At 33.4% G+C, this 20163-nt stretch overlaps 2 protein-coding genes across 4 annotated transcripts in view; one reads left to right on the top strand and one right to left on the bottom strand.

Moving 5' to 3' along the window:
• LOC130441541 (tyrosine-protein kinase transmembrane receptor Ror-like) overlaps window positions 1–20163 on the top strand; it is a 120695-nt gene that overhangs the window by 16837 nt on the left and 83695 nt on the right. The gene's annotated exons all lie outside the window — the stretch shown is intronic.
• The window catches only part of LOC130441542 (uncharacterized), a 105336-nt gene continuing 86362 nt past the window's right edge, over window positions 1190–20163 (bottom strand). For both annotated transcript variants that reach the window (XM_056775268.1, XM_056775269.1), the window contains 5 exons: window positions 19031–19723; window positions 12272–12456; window positions 6371–6696; window positions 5625–6143; window positions 1190–5250 (listed from right to left, as the gene is read on the bottom strand). In XM_056775268.1, coding sequence (XP_056631246.1) covers window positions 4937–5250; window positions 5625–6143; window positions 6371–6696; window positions 12272–12456; window positions 19031–19723 — 2037 coding nt within the window. In that variant the 3' untranslated portion in view covers window positions 1190–4936. The remainder of the gene's footprint in view (window positions 5251–5624; window positions 6144–6370; window positions 6697–12271; window positions 12457–19030; window positions 19724–20163) is intronic.

The raw sequence follows: 20163 nt of genomic DNA on the forward strand, positions 1-20163 counted from the left end.
TATTTGAAGGGTGCAGGGGAAAAACCAGACATGTCACTCTTTATTAAAAATTTAGGTATAGTCTCCATTAAATTTTCCGATTAAAGATGCTAAGTTTAGAACAATCAAAAAGTAAATAAATCAGTCCTGAGATAATTAATATTCAACAATTCACTCAGTATTCTGATGGTGGGTAAACCGAACGCTTGTTAGAAGTCGCGAAAAAATTGACCCAACGTTGAAGACAGATTACCAAAGGTTACATCCACTTTCTAATTAAAGTTCAGACACCTTCTCTATCTCAACATTTCTAAAACTAAAGTTTTATCATATAAAAATACATTGCAGTCTTTTTTATTAAATAACACCATCGTTGACGTCGTTGAATATGTAAAATTCTTAGTGCTTGTTGTGGACAATTCCTTGAAATGGGAGTTACATATTGCCGCCTTATCTCAAAAATTGAGTTCCTTCTTGATTTACGCTGAAATCAGTTTCCAAAGAACTGAACTTATCCACCTCCTTAACAGTCTATTATTCCCTTATTGAGTCGCATCTCAATTTGAGCGAATCTTCAAACTACAAAAGAGAACTGTTAGATATTTACTCGGACTAAACAGCAGGGCGCACTGCAGGTACTTTTTTAAAAGTTTAAAAATTCTGACTCTTCCTCCTTTATTCCTCTTTGAATCAGTTTGCCTAATTCGTAAGTACGCTTCTCCAAAGGACGTTGCACGGCTATCCACTTAGGAATGCAGAGTACGACCTTTATCTACCTACTCCACGTTTACAATTAGTTAAGGATCATTATTGTACAAAACAAAAAAAAATGCACAATCACTTGCCAATTGAAATCAAACCGATATCATGTTTTCTCGCATTACCCAATAATTTGAGGGCATATTTACTGAAAATCTTTTTAATTTTTACTAGCTTTTGTCTTCAAATTGCAACAATTACAATAAAGCATTTCTCTCTCTCATACTGCATCAAATCACACACTATCAGAGTGTTTTTATTCAGTCCAGATCGTCCTAAAGTACTAGTTAGTTCGAAAAGTCCATAAAAAAGCTATTTAATCAGCACATAACCATCGTATCATGCGTCACGCTGGACTGAATACAGCGAACGTCTTCAGCTACTGTTTTAGACCTCCGGGGCTATAACTTAGTTCATTGTTTGTCATCGAAAAAACTCGCAGAGCAGATGAATAAAAATACTGCAACAACGTAAACCGAAAGATGGATTATTCACCTAGTCGAGTTGACTATTAAGATTTTACAAGACGACTGTTGTTGCATTAATTCAGATTATTATTATTTAAATTACTTGATTATCATTATTATAGCGCTTAATTGTGGTTAACCACTAGTCGCCCCCCTAAAAATAACGTAATTTATGTCTCACTAAAAACTAAACCTCTTGTTGACATTCTCTACCGTACCCTTATATTAACCAAATCGATAAGATTGTATATACGCTACCCTCATTGTCAATATTTAACAATAGCTATAGCGATAGATCTCGCTACCCTTACATTAGCAATACGTTAGGTTTTAACGAGCTTTTTATCAAATAATATATCAGTAGTAGATTATTATTGCTTCGATATATAAATATGATTCATTAGATAATTTCGCTTTAGGCCTATTCCTACGTGGTCAACGCGAAATGAGCGAGAAAATTTCAAACCCATGCAACGTTTAAGCATAGAAGCGCCGTATAAGCGAGCGACATTAAACAAAGTGCGTTGTGAGGTAATTTAGAAATTTCAAATCACTTTGTTGTCATTCGGAAAGTGCAGCTACTGTTCAGTCGACACATAGGACGCGCTTGCTGTCAACTTATATAACGAAAAACAAATATTTCTTTAATTTCATATTCCTTAGACCTTTTGATATGATTATGTTTTTATATGTTGTTGATAAAGACTTAAAATTAGTCACAACATCAATTTTTATCTATCTTTTAAAAATTATTAAGAAAAGTAATTTTGAAACAGAAGACACCTAGCACAGTGTTTGCATTCAATATAAGCGAACCGAAAGTCAAATGCATGTAAGTGAAGCTCTATTATTGACAATATTTTAAGCGCTAGATGCAGAATTACTATATCGACAGCTCTATTATTGAGTGTCCAGTCAAAAAACCAGTCATCAGTCGTCTTGTGCGCCTGTTTAAGTGGAGCAGTTAATTGATGAGACAGGCAGATGGTCCATTTATGTGTGCCTTAGCTTGTCTCATACCATGCCTTGCTTGACGACTCAACTATACTTAGTGAAGGTCCTGCTGCACAGGAATATCGCAACAACCAAGAGTAATTCACATCACAATTTTTTTAGAGATCTTTTATTGTAATATGAATGAATCGAATGCATTTTTTCAACTAATGGATCTTAATTTGGTTTTTGGCACTGCTGTTACAAGATGGTGTATTTTTTGAGTTTTATTAATAGATAAAACGAGAAATAAAATTTCCATCCAAAAGTCAACCTCGCATCTTTCAATATAAGTTAGCATACATTAAGGATTAATAATTCAAAAATGTTAAATTTCATTTAAGGAGTAGAAAATAGTTAAAAACTATCCCAAACATAGCTCTTTCGGGTATATCTCAAAACAGATACGAGAAAAAAGCTTCAGCCAAAAAATCTCGGAACTAAAATATTTCATAAATTTGTACTTTTAACTATTTGTAATAGAAACCGAGGTACAATTTGAAATGAACTGAATCATTTATTGCTCAGCCGTGAGAACATTAAAAAATTGGCAAAAATCTAAAAATGTTACCTTTTTAAGTTTTTCAATCATATTAACAAAGTCATATATCTGAGATGAAATTCTATTAATTTTATTTCAACTTAATTCTAAAAATTTTACATATTTGTAATTTTATAACTATTTATATTTTTTTAATCAGTACTCAAAAAAAATTACAAAAAGACAAGTAATGGTGAGTGATACCTGTAAAATTCAAATAGTTTGGGTGCCCAGTAACTCGGGTAACAAGGGCAACGTCGAGGTTTATTTGCTCGCTAGATTAGGATCAGCAAATCTATCAATGGGCCCAACACATTCTAGGTGTAGGCAAAAATGTTACTATTAAATTTCTCGGTAGTTTGCTCGCAACGCAGGTACTGCAACACCTGCTATGAGACAAGCTAAGGCATACAAGATAAACCTTCTCTTACCAATCCACTGCCTTACATGAAAAGGCGCGAAATTCGACTGGTGGCAGTCCTTTTAGCGGGCAGGATTATTTAAGATACCATATCCAAACTGTTAGCATCACGGACGATCCGAAATGCTGCTGGAGCATGTAGGAAGAAGAAACTGTAGAGCACATTATCGGTAAGTGCCCGGTATTACACGTGTGCAAATCAAACATTGGACAAGCCTTAGAAACTTATCGCAGCCGCTCGCATACCGCTAGTATGATGAGACTGTTAGAGTTTGCCTAAAGACGTTAAAAGGTTCGAGCTAAAGTGTCCGGTTAGCTTTTTAAAGGACACCGACTTTTGGTAGTTTTAAATGAGACCCGACGGGCTCGTCATAAGGTTTCCTGGCTCGCAATAATCCAACTATGGACCTGTTCCGTTTTATAAATAGGTCAAAAGTGATTCTCGTCGATTTTAGTCTCTAAATTTTTCTGTTTGGATCCTTCTCCCGTCATATTTTTTCTCATTTCAAAGATATTTTTAAAAAGGAAGAAGCTTACATTAAAAAGATTTTAAAGTCCTAAAAGCGATAGCCATAATCCAAAGGATTGAAAGGCTTGATGATGATGATGATACTGACATTGAAAGATGCAGGCTTGCATTTTAGATGAGAATTTGAATTCTTATTTTATCGCACTATAACATTAACTATCAGAAAAAAAATGAAATAATATAAAATTAGAAAAACATTTTATTCGGTAGGAAGTTAGATTACTATCTAGTCATATAAAACTACAAAATGTGCTTAATAATCTGATTATACAAATGTATGTCTCGCAGAGGCAGTAAACAAAATAAACAAAATACAATTATCAAAATTCAACATTTAACAAATATTTTATTGTGTAGTTATTAACATAGAGTTTATATTAAAGACGGAGAGAGCGGTATGTAAGTGTATTATTGAAAGAGACATAAAGAATATCGGTAAAAAACTCTCTATTCTGATTGAATCACCACGACGTCGTAGTTTCAAATGGAAATAGGAACGTCAGAAGGAAATAACAAGTTTTGATTTTAATAGCGAATAGAGGGAAATAGGAAGAGGTAAACGGATGCGTTTTCTCTCTTTTTCGTTAGTACAAATCTATTTGTATCCAGCTCTCTTTATTTTCAATACCAACTCTATGGTTATTAGTCAAAGAATGTGAACTCGTTTTAGCAATATAAAAAATTTATAAATATAAAATGTTGGCTACAAAAAAATTCCATGTCAAACGAAATATCATAAAAAGCATAAAAAAATATGAAAAAAATTCCTAACAAACAATGTAAAGATTGAAATTCCCTATTAATCATATTTAACGTATTTGCAGTCTGTGAAACTAACAAAAAACTAAATGTTGTTGTGAAACGCCAGTTCTCAACTTAGCGTCCAGTTATCCACTCAAAATACTCATTCCACTATTCCTTTTGCCGTGATAAAAATTTTCTTATGCTATGGGTTTTTTTGTTACAAACTATTAAACACAAATTTCCTTATAACTGGCGGGATTTGAATTTGGTGCTGTGGGAATTTTCTCATTGCGATCGTTGTAGATCGACGGAGATGCCGCCTATGTAGATACTAAAACATACGAGTAAACACTCACGTAGCAATGTTCTATGAAAACGTTAACAACTTTTTAAATATACCTCGTATTCTATTATTTACACAACAATTATAGGCGCTCCGCACTGTACAAAAATTATGTTGTATAAGAATAGGAATTAAATGAACTACTATATTGAATAATGTATCACAGACACCCGTTTCCCCAACATCCGCACCAAGGTACTTTGCCAGTCAATGCTACATTCGGCAACATCGACATTTTCCTTCTGTGTTCCGCGGTATCGCAACTGCTCAAACTATTGGTTCGTTCTCTATCTGAAAATTCGTCGAAATAGAGGTTAGACCCAAATCCAAGTCCCATGCGATGTTCCAAAATATTAGATCGATCTGTGCATATACTAAACGAACGTTCTCTGAGAACTCGTTCTCCGGCATTACTGTGTCGTCGTGGTCGACATTTTTCTCCTTTTTTGTGTTTCTTGTGTTTTTTTGATTGAACTGTAACAAACCGAATATGTACCAGTAAACTTAAAAGTTATTTATATAACTAGTTATGAAAAAAACGATATTGTTCAACAAACGCCAAATTACATCTTCAAAGACTGAGGGTAAACTTTCTTACCTTAAGTCTCTGAAGACTATAGCTCGGTTATGGAAACGCGTGTCAGACAGTGTAATTGTGAGTGTTGGTGTAGTGGTTAGGTATGGTTCTATTCAGTATGAATATCATCAATGGTTTCAAATTACTTATTGGATAATTTAGTGAAAAAATTAGTGTCTTCAATGTTAGTATATAAATAAATTAAGTAAATGTAATAAAGAAAACATTACAGTATATAAAGTAAAGTAAAGAAATTCTATAATTTACTCACCATCATCTTTTAGTTGAACGTGTTTTCTGTCCGGACTGACAGAAGTACTTTTCGTAAGTTTTTTATCGATGCTAGTTTCTTTCACTTGTGATTTTTTCTCGGTACTATTCTTGCTATCTGAACTTGTTGGTGTTTTTGGTCTTGCATTTGTTTCTGTAATCGACTTTTGCGTATCGGAACTTGGAGGTTTTTGGTGTACAATTTTCCCTCTGTCACTAAATTTGGCGTCAAAAATTGAACCCTTTCTTTCAGTTGATGTTTTAGGAATGGACGAATCTGAACTATAAGAATTTTTATTCTTTTCTTTCTTGCCTTTAAAATGGATAGATACTTTCTTCCGTATACTTAATTTCGGTGATTTTTGTGATTTTCCGGACATTTGGATGGATTTGCTATATTTTGTATCAGCCTTTTCATTAGTTGCTGCTTTAAGTTTGTCTTCGTTTTCGCTAGAGATGTGATCGGATGACGTCAAATCTAAAAGATTTGTTTTAGAGCCTCCTTTTTTTGCTAAATTATCTGTAAATTCAAAACATTTTATGTTCCATGACATTGAATTTTAACCTAACTCATTAGCGTATTTTTCCAATAATTTTTAGAAAGTAATAAAACCAATTTTCCTTTTAATTTCTGTACAAGATATTTTTTCAACTCTGTTATCATCAACATCATCATTATTAAAGACAAATTTTACCAAGATTTATCCTATTTTGATTAAAGTGTGTTTTTTAAAAAAAATCACTCACCCGATTCAATTGTTTGCGTATTCTCATTTTTGAAAGTATTTTCCGAGTGAAACTTCTTGTTTGAATCTACATCACGCTTAGTATCGTTGTTATCTCTGAATAATTCTGGATTATATCTCATACTAAAATGATCTGCGTTCACATAGTTATCCTTGATATTTCCGAAGAAAAAAGGATTGGTTTCTACGTCAGGCTTTTGATACAAATTAACCTCATTGGTTCCAGATACATACGGCGCAATCGGTGTTAAATTAGATTCCATTGGAAGTGGATGTTGGGGTGCAGTCAATTCTTCAGAGAATTTAGTAGCTACGTTTTCCAAACTTCTAAAAGATCAAATAATCAATGAATTACACGAGATTCATAGTGTTTTGGGGTTTCAGATATGTAATCTGAATAGTAAATTGAGAACAATAAATGGCAAATATTATGCTAAATTTCTGAAGAGAATTTTCCCTGTTTCGGTATTAAAACAATTTACCCTCGCATGTATTTACGTGTAAGAAAGGACTTTATACTTGAACTATTTTTGGTAATTTTCTGTAGTGGGTTGGTGCCCCTGAATAACAGTTGCATTTTGGCAGCTGACTGGACAATGCATTATTATGTCTTGTGTAAGGTTATTTCAATTTTAATTAAATGAATAGATGGTTTAATATTTTGAAATTACTATACAGTGCTTTTCAGATAAAAGTATCCATCTTTAATAACTTTTGTAATACTGGTATTTAGAAAAAATCCAAAAACACGTCAATTTATGTTGGAAGGGGCAAGCATTATGGCTTATTTAAACTTACTGGAAAAGCCACCCCCTCACCCCTAGCAGCATCCCCTTTATTTTTTTAAATTACTTTTCATATTTTTTATGTAAAATTTGGATACTCCTCTTTGAGCTGATTTCAAAAATGTATAATACTTGTAGGTTAAAGTGGTTAGTTTATGAGATAAACAATTTTTCTTTTAAGAGCACAAATTTTACTTATTATTTACTTTCACCTTATTTGCCTGTACTAAAATGGGTTGTACAACAGTTCAAACTCTTTAATCTTTTTAACTATTATTTAACTGTGCTATTTATTATGAAGTTACAATAAGTGTTCAAAATGAGTACCATTCACTTCCATACAATGGTATGATCTATTTTGAAATGCCTCTCTGACATTGCTTAATACGGCTGGATTTAATTGTCGACATTCATTTTCTATCCTCTCTCGTAAATCATCCAGAGATTCTGGTTGGGTAGCATAAACTTTTGTTTTTAAATACCCCCATAAAAAGAAGTCTAGTGGTGTTAAATCCGGTGACCTAGGTGGCCACTCCATCATCTGCCCCCTTCTACCTATCCAACGAGCGGGGAATGTTTCGTTTAAAAATTGTCGGACAGGCATAGCATGGTGTGGGGGAGCTCCGTCTTGTTGAAATACCAGTAAATCTTCGGAAAGGTTATCATCATTTTCTATTATTGTTGTAATACGTGGGTCAACCCCTTCCCTGAGTAACTCAAGATATGATTCACCATTTAAATTTCCGTTGATGAAGAAAGGTCCGACAATGTGGTCACCTAGGATACCACACCAAACGTTTAACTTTTGGGGATGTTGTGTATGGAATTCACGCATAATATGTGGATTACTTTCAGCCCAATATCTACAATTATGCCTACTTACTAAGCCATTTAATGACCATTAGCATTCATCAGAAAAGCAAATATTGTTTAACAATTGTGGATTGTTATTGATAATTTGCGTCATTGATTCGCAAAACTCTAGACGACGATCAAAATCATCTTCATTCAACTCGTGCACCAACTTAACTTTGTATGGGTGGTACTTGAATTTATGTAGAACTCGGAAAACTGTAGAAGATGAAACACCGATCGCTCTACTTATTGTTGACAACGATTTGGGTTGTTGAGCCTCTAAGCTGACTTGCCCTAAAATTGCCACTTGGATTGCTTCGTTATTTACGAGTCCCTCTCGCTTATGCACTTTATTGCAAACAGACCCTGTTGTGGTAAATTTCTCCATCAGTTGAATTACATACTTATGAGTTGCATGTCTTCCGTCATGTAATTCGTTAAATATTCTAGCAGCAGCTCTTGCACAATTATTATTTTGGTAGTATAAACCTACAATTTCAATTCTTTCTTGCAAAGAGTAAACCATTTCAGAGAAACAAAATAAATAATGTATCAAATTACACTATCAATAGTGACTACAAATTCTAGTTGACAATGTCAAACTTTAATAAAAAGTAGAGTTTTCTGTTGTTTGGATTTTTTAAGTAGAATAAATAGCACAGTTAAAAATTTTTAATCTTAAGATTAAAGAGTTTGAACTGTTGTACAACCCATTTTAGTACAGGCAAATAAGGTGAAAGTAAATAATAAGTAAAATTTGTGCTCTTAAAAGAAAAATTGTTTATCTCATAAACTAACCACTTTAACCTACAAGTATTATACATTTTTGAAATCAGCTCAAAGAGGAGTATCCAAATTTTACATAAAAAATATGAAAAGTAATTTAAAAAAATAAAGGGGATGCTGCTAGGGGTGAGGGGGTGGCTTTTCCAGTAAGTTTAAATAAGCCATAATGCTTGCCCCTTCCAACATAAATTGACGTGTTTTTGGATTTTTTCTAAATACCAGTATTACAAAAGTTATTAAAGGTGGATACTTTTATCTGAAAAGCACTGTATATTCATCTCTAAAGACGTAAAGTAATTATGGCGGTAAAGGCAACACACCCAATTCTGATGGTGCAAATTGAAGCTCTTACGCTTACAGGATGAGTTTTCTTCTGACTCAAGCAATCATTTAAATTCAAATAATCAAACTACTTGGACTACAGCTTGAGACAGGTCCAGACCGTAAAAATGTTGAAAATGATTCTTTAGTGAACCCTGATGACTTTCCTTGACCGCTACTGCACATGGAGATCGGTCTGATGAAAATTTTTATAAAAGCTATGCAGATGGATTTGTATATCTGAAAGAGAAACTCCCCATACTCAGCGAGAAAAAAATTAAACATGAAATATTTGTAGGTCCAAGAATACAGTAGATGAAAGATAAAAGCTTTGAATAATATTGATTAATCAGGAAAAACTTTTCTGGAAACATTTGGTAAACGTCCAAAATTCTCTAAAAAATCGAAAAAAGTCTTATAAATACACTTATGATGTCATATAAAGCTATGTCCTTGAAAATACATATAATGGACTTGCACTGGATTTCTCTTCGGCAGATTTGGATGCTGTTAATGACGAGAGGTTCTATCAGGACATTTTCTTAGTAGAATTATGACTTGAAAAAGACCTTCTAGGAGCCAAATTATTAATATTTATATTAGACAAAAATATATATAACAAGGGAACCCGACGAGTAAAGTACAGTAGAACCTCTCTCGTCCGCCCAAGTCTAGTCCGCCACTCCGTTTGATCCGGCTATAGTATTATAGATATCAATAATAATATTTGGAACACATTTCGATTTTCTAATTTATAGTAGCTGCTAGTACTTAGCCGATTTAGTACTCCGACACACTTAGACAAAGGGGAATCACTTCAAAAAATCACTCAATATAGACGTAACGATGATTGAAGAAGAAATCGTAAAGATATATAATCATCTACAGAGACAATAGATGGTAAAAACGCTCTTAAAAAACGCAAAATATTGTAAAAGTCTAAACTTGATCATACATTGTGGATGTGGTTTGCCAATAAAGAAGGAAAGGAACCACAATGAAAGAAAAGGCAATAACTTGAGTGAGCTCGACGCTGTTGAAGGCTGGATTGCTCGCTAGAAAACCCGTTATAGCGTCCAGTTTGTTTTAAGTTCTGAAGAAAAACTATCCACTGATGTTGAGGTAGCCAAAAAGTTTTCAATGAGTTCAAACAATTGTCGAACAATATGAACTGTTATCTTGCCAAGTCCATAACATTCACGAGACAGGGATTAAAATATAAAAGTGACCAGATCGTAGATGAGCTGAACAACGACACACAAGAAATCATTAAAGACTCCTACAAAGCATACAACTGTTTTGGAAAATAATAGTTAAGAAACTGTGAACGAGGAATCGGATGGTGATAGTAACGCATCCCTACACGGATTTCACACACTGATGCCCAAGAACCCGTTTGATATTGCCCTTCAGTACATAGAGCCAAATTCAACCTCAAAAGTTTCGGAATTTTAGGGATCAAGAAATGGAGGAACATTACAGCTAAGTCTAGAATGTCATTTGCTAAACAAAAATCTAAACTTACTTTTTTCTAACTAATATAAAATATAATATATTTCTAATACAATCTAAGTATGTAATATGTATGTAAATAAAAAAGTGTATCTTCTGATTCCGACATTTTTCGCGTTCTGACCATACCCCCATTCCTAAAGATGTCGGATTGGAGGGGTTCTACTGTAGTTGAGATATTTAAATCTTCCAATTTCTAAATAAAAAATAACCCTTAAAGAATTGTCATAGATAAATTAGGTGCAATGAGGAAAGACGTAGCTACATTTTTGAAATGATCAGACTGTAATTTATATACCGGGAATTTTAGTCACTCGTCTACAACTTTATTAGTAGGTGCTAGAGGGGATTCAATTGATTGATGGTTCCAAGGAATTGTATCAAAACATATGCAACAAAAATTGAAACCTTCTCAATTCAGTCCCACATCTGCAATTTATCGATTCTTTATACAGTTAAAGAGTAATGACAACAAAATTTTTCTTAGTATTATTATAATTATCCATATAAATTTATGATTAAAGTGTGTAGTTGTGTTTATTATTGTTCGAGAATTATATTCTCAAACCAATGAATGATCATTCGATTTTAGAATCGATGATCTTTCAAAAATGATTAATAAATTTACGACTACCTGATCTCAAAAAAATGGGAGTGAGTTGTCAGTGCATTTAAAAATGAAAAGTCAAATTAATTTCTCTTGATGAATTAACATAGTTCATTAACACGTTTCAAGTGTTATTTACTGTATTTGGGCGCAGGACAAGTTTTGTGTTTAACATTTTGTGTAGTGTAGTCATATTTTATTATAACTTTTTATCCTGAAAGTGTCTCAATTTATATCGACAGAAGTCAATAAGGCACCAACTACTGTAGCTTTACGACCTAAAGTAGTTGCTAAATAAAAGATTATTCATAGTGGCGTATGTCTTTTAGCCTTATACTAAAATACCGTTTTGTGCTACCAAAAATCAGCAACTGCTACAGTCTAAGTGCTGTACAGTTAACAAGTACGTGCAGCGCTCCTCACGCTTAGATATAAATAGGCGTGTGGGTAAAGTGGTTGAAGAACACGGTCATTTTCCAACCAATTATTATAATCCTAGATGAAGTATGCATTACCGATCGCCCAATAATATCCTATTATTTTGTAAATGTGATTTTAAGTGGTATTAAATGAAACATATTTAATATTACTGAAGGGAATTATATCTTTCCTAACTTGTTTTAACTAGTTTCATTTCTTCTCCACTTAGTTATCGTTTTTCGTTTTCTCCCATCTCTATTCTTTTAACTTTAACTAAGTACACAAGTAGTTTTTGTGTCAGCCGGCGACGAATCCATTGTAAGAGGAATCATATATTCCAATAATTAGACGAAAAGCACGCAACAGTTAGTTAGTTGCTTAGAAGGCGTAAGCACTGACTGTGTAAGATATTTTGTGAGTCCTTAAAAGACATTAAGACGACAGATCGCTCAAATATCAGACCTAGACGTCTGAGAGAACCATTATTTTATCTGGTTACGTTTATATTTTCACTGTTATTATCTTTGATATAAACTTTTCATATAACCTACCGACTGTGTCATTCTAAATAATATCCTAGACAACACGAACAAAATTAGAACTCTACATTACTTACCTTTGCACATTTTTATATTTATCAGTTCCTATGAGCGGCATTGGATTCGGCACCAAAACTACGTTCAATTCGCTTTTATAAGCTTTATCGGAAGCTTCTTCTTGTTTCTCGGTATATACCTGGTTATTTCCACCATAATCGTCTCGAAAACCGTAGCCGGTGGTATTTGGATGATGGGTAGCTTTCTGCAAATTTGATATCCTCAAAATTTCCTGTTAAAATGTTATAGTGAACTGGTTTGTGTTTTGATTAAAAATTGTACAATTTTGTATACTTATTTTTTTGTTCTACTATTATTCAGGAACTTTTTCAATAATTTACCCAACAAACTAAGTATGAAAACGCAAACTATAATGGAAAGTTATTTAAAATAAATTTAAAATAAAATCATCCACAGTATTTGTTAATTCTTCTTTATATTATATTTTCCATCGAATCTTCATATTTTCTCAATTTTGTTTTATAATTGAAACGAAACTGTGAGACTAGTTGGAGGCATTGAGATAATTTCACGTGGGTCGCAAAAACGGCAACTGACGTTGATGGGTACAACCATGGATCTCGAGAAAATTTACGAGCAACGTCAACGCTTTCAAGATAATCGTGAGAAAAGAATACTAAGGAATACAACAATCACTTAAGAATAAACAAGGACTAATTCACTTACCTTCTTTAAACAGTAACTACATTCATTCAGAAAGAAATATTCTTGGTACCGAGAAGTTTTAAACCCTACAATAAATTTACAATATCTAGCAATTGGAAATAATACATTGAGCACACTGTTGAAAAAGTACAGATAAACTAATTGGTTACAATATCATATACTCTCTCTTTGCAGTTTTCGTGTTATCACTATTCTTCTAATATAGTGAATATATTTTAGATTTCTCTCTCGCCTCTAGGGAATGCATTCCGATAAATAATATTATTGAATATTAAACGTGTGTCATATAAATGGAGTTGTTTGATTTATTACAGCCCACTAATTGTTAACTGAGCTTGCTACCTCGTTCTTAAATTTGAAACTGTAGAAGTTAATAGAGGATTAACTAAACAAAATATGTATAGGGTCACTAAGAAGTGAAGTCACTTTACACCCACTTTATGTTCCATATTTACCGAGTCATCAAAGATGTGTGTGGCCTAGCACAGAGCACTAGATTTCGAAATTTAATATATATATATATATATATATATATATATATATATATATATATATATTTCAGTTTGGCCATACACAACTCATCACTGTGCAGGTCGTTCGCTTATACAACGATTGTTCTTGTTTTTTTATACTACAAGGGGTGTATAACAAGTGTCCAAAGTTTAACTTAATAGATATCAAATTTTTTTATTTTTTCAAATAGAACCCCCAGTTTTTTATATTTTAATGCATTCAGGGGTAAAAAATAAGGCAAATTCATGTATACTTCCCTATACTTAAACCTTGCCGTTATCCAGATATTAAATGTTTTCTGTAAATTTTTAGACATGCAGGCGTGGTCTTAATTTTATTTTGACCCGTTGATACAAGCACTAAGAAATAAAAAAGTATTTTTCTTTATCTTGTCAAGGTCTGTGAATAAGATCAAATCAAATTGTATTTACCAATCCTATATCCTATTCCAACTTTTAGTTGTTTCCGAGGTATTTGAGGTTTCCTATTTTTATTGAATTTTTTAACAAGTTTAAATTTTTTATGTATACTTTTAGTAGGCTTTGTAATAAATGACACTTATTTAACTGTCATTTGTCAATTGTTGATACTTTCGAAATTCGTTAAAATGGGTCGTTCTTAATTTAATAACGAAAATTATGTAAATAGCAGCAAATAAAGTACGTATTCTTGTAACAACTTTGTCACATTCATCATGTATTAAAAATAAAAGAACCGGAAATCGGCCATCTTGGAAAATATTTTAGTTGAAAAGATCGTATCCGAAAACCCAAACGTAGAAATTTTAATAATTTTACTATTAGTGTTTTGCCAAATACAGATAGTTTTAACTCGTCGTGGCACACCCTGTATAGTTGTCAAAGAAAGTATACTCATTCAGTCTGGTCTTAATGTTTTAAATTAACTGTATTATAATTATTATCCAACTATTCAAATCATTTGTGTAGTTTGTGTGAATAGGCGTTCGGTATAGAAACAATTTAAGGCACGAACTCGATACAAAAAATTAAATCGCTTTAGACGTTTATGTGTATCCCCATTGTATAGGTACGTGATTTTTATGGAAGCGAACTTAATGAAAATTCCGCCGCCGGTTGATTTTCTTCCTATAATCAGAAACGACGAAGGAATCCTAAAATGGAAACGATAAATTTCTATTGTTTTTTTCTGAAATAACTGCTGCTGTTTTGATTGCATCGACGATACAAGCCATGAATGAACTATGAAAATTACTAGCAGATGCCGGTGAGGGTACGTTCTGAAGATGAACTATAAATGATTTTAATTTATTGCAAATGGCTGCAGAAACAAATTAACACACATGCTGGATATTTGGAATTTCTCACTTTCACTACTAGGGATGCAAACATCGATATATCGTTCATAAATATCGTTGTTTTAATATCGATATCGAAACCTAAAACATCGATGTTATATCGTTCTTCATGATCGATATTTTATGAACGATGTTAGGTACACACGCTGACACACAAACATATATCTTTCTTAGTCACAACTGTCACAAGCTTGGATTTTTATATTTAGTGTCTCGTTCGCTCTGCAATACAAACAATGCAAACGCGCCTCGCGCTGTTGCTTCGCTTGTCCACACTGACGAGTACTGACGACCATTGTGTTGTTAGTTGTTGGTAGGTGGGTAGAAATGAACACAAATGAGTCTTCTGACGAATCGGACAAAGGCGATAATAATGAAAGTGACATAGGGAGCAACCAAAAAATATTGACACACAATAATATGAAAAAAAAATACGAAAGGTAAAACTAAAGCAGAAACAGAATTTCAAATGTTCATGTCATCTACTCTTACTCCAATAAAGGGAAATGCATTATTTTCCAGGCTTTATAATTTAGCGATGATCTATTTGCCTATCGCGGCAAATTCGGTACCCAGCGAGCGGTTATTTTCTGAAACTGGAGGGAGCTACAATTTCTCAGGAGAGAAACCGCTTACTGGGCGCCAGGTTGTCAAAATTATTGTTTTTAAATTTTCTGTTAAAAAAAATAAATACATACTTGTTTTCTGTTAAAATAAAATAATTATTATTCTTAAAATGTAAATATTGAAAATTGTATCTCATTTCTGCAAAAAAACATCGATATATCGTTCATAAACCTCGATGTTTCACTTTTCAAAATATTGATGTTCTAACAATTTTTCTTGCTCTCCGATTCCAACAATATGTTATGATCCCTTTTAATGCTTGTTTACAATAGTGCTAATTAGGAATGACTGACCCTTATGATAGGTTATCTACCTGACTTACCACTATTAGTTATCCATCAAACGTCAACCGATATCCATATCCGTTAACAACAAACGAAATTATACTTGAAAATGGACACAAAAAGTTATAAAGCTGTTCAAACGGTCAACCTATTGTGACAAAAGCAGAGTAAGCGAGAAGTGGCCAGTGCGCCGAACATAAGTAATTTGCTATATCCAGAGTTTACCGACGTTACCAAGACACTGGTAACTTTAATCGAACACGCGGTTTCGGCCCATCCGAGTGAGAATGACTTTTTTATTGTCAAACATCCCTTAGAAATCGGTTTCTTACTGGTGTTCGAGTCCAACAAGAGCCCAGAGAAACGCGACGAGTGGTTGTGAGTAGCTGAACATTCAAAAGATAGCTAACCTTGAGCCATAAGGCTATCTACTGGTTCCAAATTAACCTCAGCCCACCGAGCCCGTCTACGCTTTGCCAGAGAACACTTTAATTGCACTGACGAACAATGTCGAATCCCTTCTCTTCTCACATTACAGTAAAGTGTGCCGGTATGGTGGTGATTGAAGAGAACGAGTCTACAAAACACCTACAGAAAAATTCGCGCAGTGTTGCAAAAAGCGAGTTGGTTTTGTTGAAACTGGCGGTGGAGCGGGTGGGAATAACAGCGAAAAGATACATAGAAAAAATTTTAGGGGACCACGTTGTTCCCTACGCCAGTTTCGTCGGCGAAAACTTCATCCTAATGTTTACAGGATGTCGGAAATGCCGCTATGGATTGGCCAGCGCGTAACTCAGTCTTAAATCTTCTCAAGCTGGGAAATCCTACAACAGCTTCGAAATCGGACCTCAAAACGGTGCTCACTGAAGAATGGGATAGTATTGAACAAGATCGAGTAAAGAAACTTATTCGATCCATGAAAGAACGAATGGAAGCTTAGGAAATACTAACCTATTGATAGGTTAAGTACAAATAAATTATTATTTTGACGAATTTAAGGTTGTATTTTTTTAGTGTTAATTATAACCCTTTCTCATTGTTTAATATTCCTTTTCGTTTGATATTTCTTCACCAAAAAAACTTAATAACAACATAAACCACTGATTATAAAGCTAATCGCTTTGGAATGCTGAAGTCAGAAAAGAAGATACAGATTTTTTGCTAGAGACTTTTGACCACGAGCATGTGACTTGAGTCGATTTTTTTGCTTACGAGTGTAGTTATTCCAAAGTTCGGAATACATATTAAAAAGAGAACACTTTTATATTCTATTGCCACAGCACTACCACGCTTTTTAGCTTACTTCATTACCAAAACCATAATCCTAACAGTTCATCTGAAATAATAATTACTTTGTTGAAATAAGTTCCAAGACAAGGAAGTAGGAAGAGGCTTCTATTAACCCATTATCAAATGCAACTAGTATTAAGTTGAAATATCTCAAATTGTTGGCGATATTCATACTGAACACACTGTTTACACTAATACTATACCAACACGCACAATTACACGCGTGTTTCGATAACCAATTATCGTCTTCAGAGACTGAAGTTAAACTAAAACCTAATGACTTGACTTATCTGTTTTTTACTGAATTTTTTTCCACCAACAACACATTCTTCCGCGAAAATTAATTCTAGTGTGAAAACCTCCTTGGCGGAAATAATCACATTTATACCAATAAACTATAGAGTGGGCTGTAATGAATTGGCCCTTTGTCCCTATTTAAGCTTTTCTCGCATTTAGCAATTTCAATGCTTTCAAATGCTTTGGACACATTGTATCAATGTATCCATTGGATACATTTTTTAACAATTACAAAGACGTTTATACCATATTTTTCAATGTTTACTGAGAAAATGTTATTTATTATTAATATTGATGGTTTAGAATAAATACCACAAAATTTTTACATAATACCTTTGTCTATAAGGGAATGCTTGAGAAAAATGAAGCTGCATAACCGATTATTCCAATTATGCTATAAAATACAGGGTGTTCCTTTTGAACACCCTGTCCACAGTATATATAAAAGAGAAACTATTTAAAATTTAATCAAGGAGAAAATCCATAATATTACGAAACTGTTATATAAAATTCAACAACTATCGACTTAGATACAAGCGATATACACTTAATGAAAAATGTCTATTACAATCAAACGGCAGTAGTGAGTGTCGACGACATGGAGACAGACAAAATCGAAATTCAAAAGGGAGTTTGCCAAGACTGCGTTCTTTCTTCACAACTATTTAATCTATATTCTCAGTTTGTATTTCAGAAAGTGCTGGCGGAGAGACATGAGGGGGTAAACATCGGAGGAACATTAATCAACAACTTAAGATTCGACGATGATACTCGTTGAGAGCGAAGAAAATCTTCAAATCCTATTAGAGAGAATCAATCGAGAATGTGAAAATGTAGGACTCACTATAAATATTGAAAAAACTAAATTCATGGTTATAAGTAAAAACCAAAATATTAATATTAACTCTATATTTTTACACTGAATGGAAAACAAGTAAAATTGTTGCAAAAATATAAGTATCTTGGTTCAGTCATAAACGCTCAAATGGATCCAGACGAAGAAATCAAGATCAGAATTGAAATGGCTCGAAAGGCATCGAAAGTACTCCTGAATGTTTGCAAACAGAAATCTAAACCTCTACGTCAGAATAGGATTCATGGACTGTTATGTGGGGTCAGTGCTGCTGTACGAAGTGGAAACTTGAGGCATTTGAGATGTGATACCCTGGACTAACAGAAACACCAACGACAAAGTACTAAGACGCATTGGTCACAAAAGAAAGCTGTTGACAATTATTAATATAAGAAAAGCATCTTACACAACGACAAATACCTCGTGCTACAGAACATAATACAGGGCAGAATAGAGGAAAAGGCATCTGCAGGAAAAAGAAATCCTGGCTTGTTTCATGGTGCGAGGGACGTGGGTAAAACGTGGTCGCCAACCTTCAATGAGAAGACGGCATAAGAAGAAGAAGTTAGATAAAGTAACGTACAGTGACTTTTTTCCTTTCACACAATACATAATGAAGCAAATTATCAAATAACAGAATTAACTTGATAGATCATTGATTATTTTAAAAGTTGTTCTTATTTTCCCTATATAACAGCCTACTAATATAAAAAATGTAATTCACATATTCTTTTAAAATCATATCGACATTTTTTCCCGTCACAAAAAATAGTATATTCTATAAAAACCTCGAAATTTGATCCTTTTTTTCTCCTATATTACGGATAAGTATTTCCAAAGGCCGCAGTATGAAGCCTTAACTCTGTATTTTAACAAATATGTTTGTACTTACTTGGGAAATAGATTCGATATCTTGCAATAATTCCTCCAAGTTTCCACCATTAGAAAACGTACTATGTGTTGGTGTATTACTGAAAATGATCGGCGTATCATTGAAAGTTTGATTGTCAACTTTAACTATTAAATCAGTAGCGGATTTCTCTAAACCTTGTATTTGGAGTTCGGGATTTGACGTAGCTTTCGGTAAGAAGACTGTATTTTGATAAAAGTCTGAAGCGCTCGTTTTCACCGATGCAGGTCTTGCAAAATTATGTTCATTTTTAATACCCTGGTTTATCATACTACTCGTAGAACTTCTAAATTGATTGTTATAAAATTCTTCGGGATATATGACGTCGTTACATTGTTGTATATTGGCGTCGAAACTTTTCGAATTTCTAATTGGGGTGAAAAAGTTTACGGGAATATTGTCCGCCATTGGTAGAGTAGGTGATTTTGCTAGACATCTATATTGAGGATAACTTTGATCTGGTTGAAGGATATCAACGGGATCGTTCCAATTTTCTTTGTTCACTGATCCCGTATTGGAATGCAATTCAGAATTTTCGGCACTAGTTTCTTCTGTTACTACTGACAAATGATCGAATTGATCTTGTAAATTTCTTAAATTGGTCCGTTGTACATTTTTCATATTTTGAGTAGTTTCTACTTCTTCTTCATCGTCACTGTACGAACTGAAGCTTTCCTGTGAATAAAATATTTTGAATCACCGAAAAATGAAAAAGAGAATCGGCACTACCGATCAAAAGTTTTTACTCACCCCATAATCCGTTCTTCAAACTTCAAAATAATACACTTAAACAAATTTTTCTTTCATATTGTCATGCGCAGGTCGAAACCATAAATAATAATGTTCATTATTTGTTTACTTTTTACGAGCGCATGATTATATTTTGTCGGTGCGTGAAGTTAAGTACAATCTGATTTTTTTATTATTCTCTACCTGGGTTTTTCTTCGATGTTTATGATTCTAGTTTAACCTAAGTTAACCCTGTGAGATGTAAGAACGTACTGCTATTTATACTTTTTGGACCAAGACATCTTGAAGTTCGTATACAAATTCAGACTTTGAAGCTTTAAAATGGCTAAAACCAAGGTTCAACCAACTATCGGTTGAAACTCGTG

This window comes from Diorhabda sublineata, chromosome 3, assembly GCF_026230105.1.
Source record: "Diorhabda sublineata isolate icDioSubl1.1 chromosome 3, icDioSubl1.1, whole genome shotgun sequence".
Lineage (NCBI taxonomy): Eukaryota > Metazoa > Arthropoda > Insecta > Coleoptera > Chrysomelidae > Diorhabda > Diorhabda sublineata.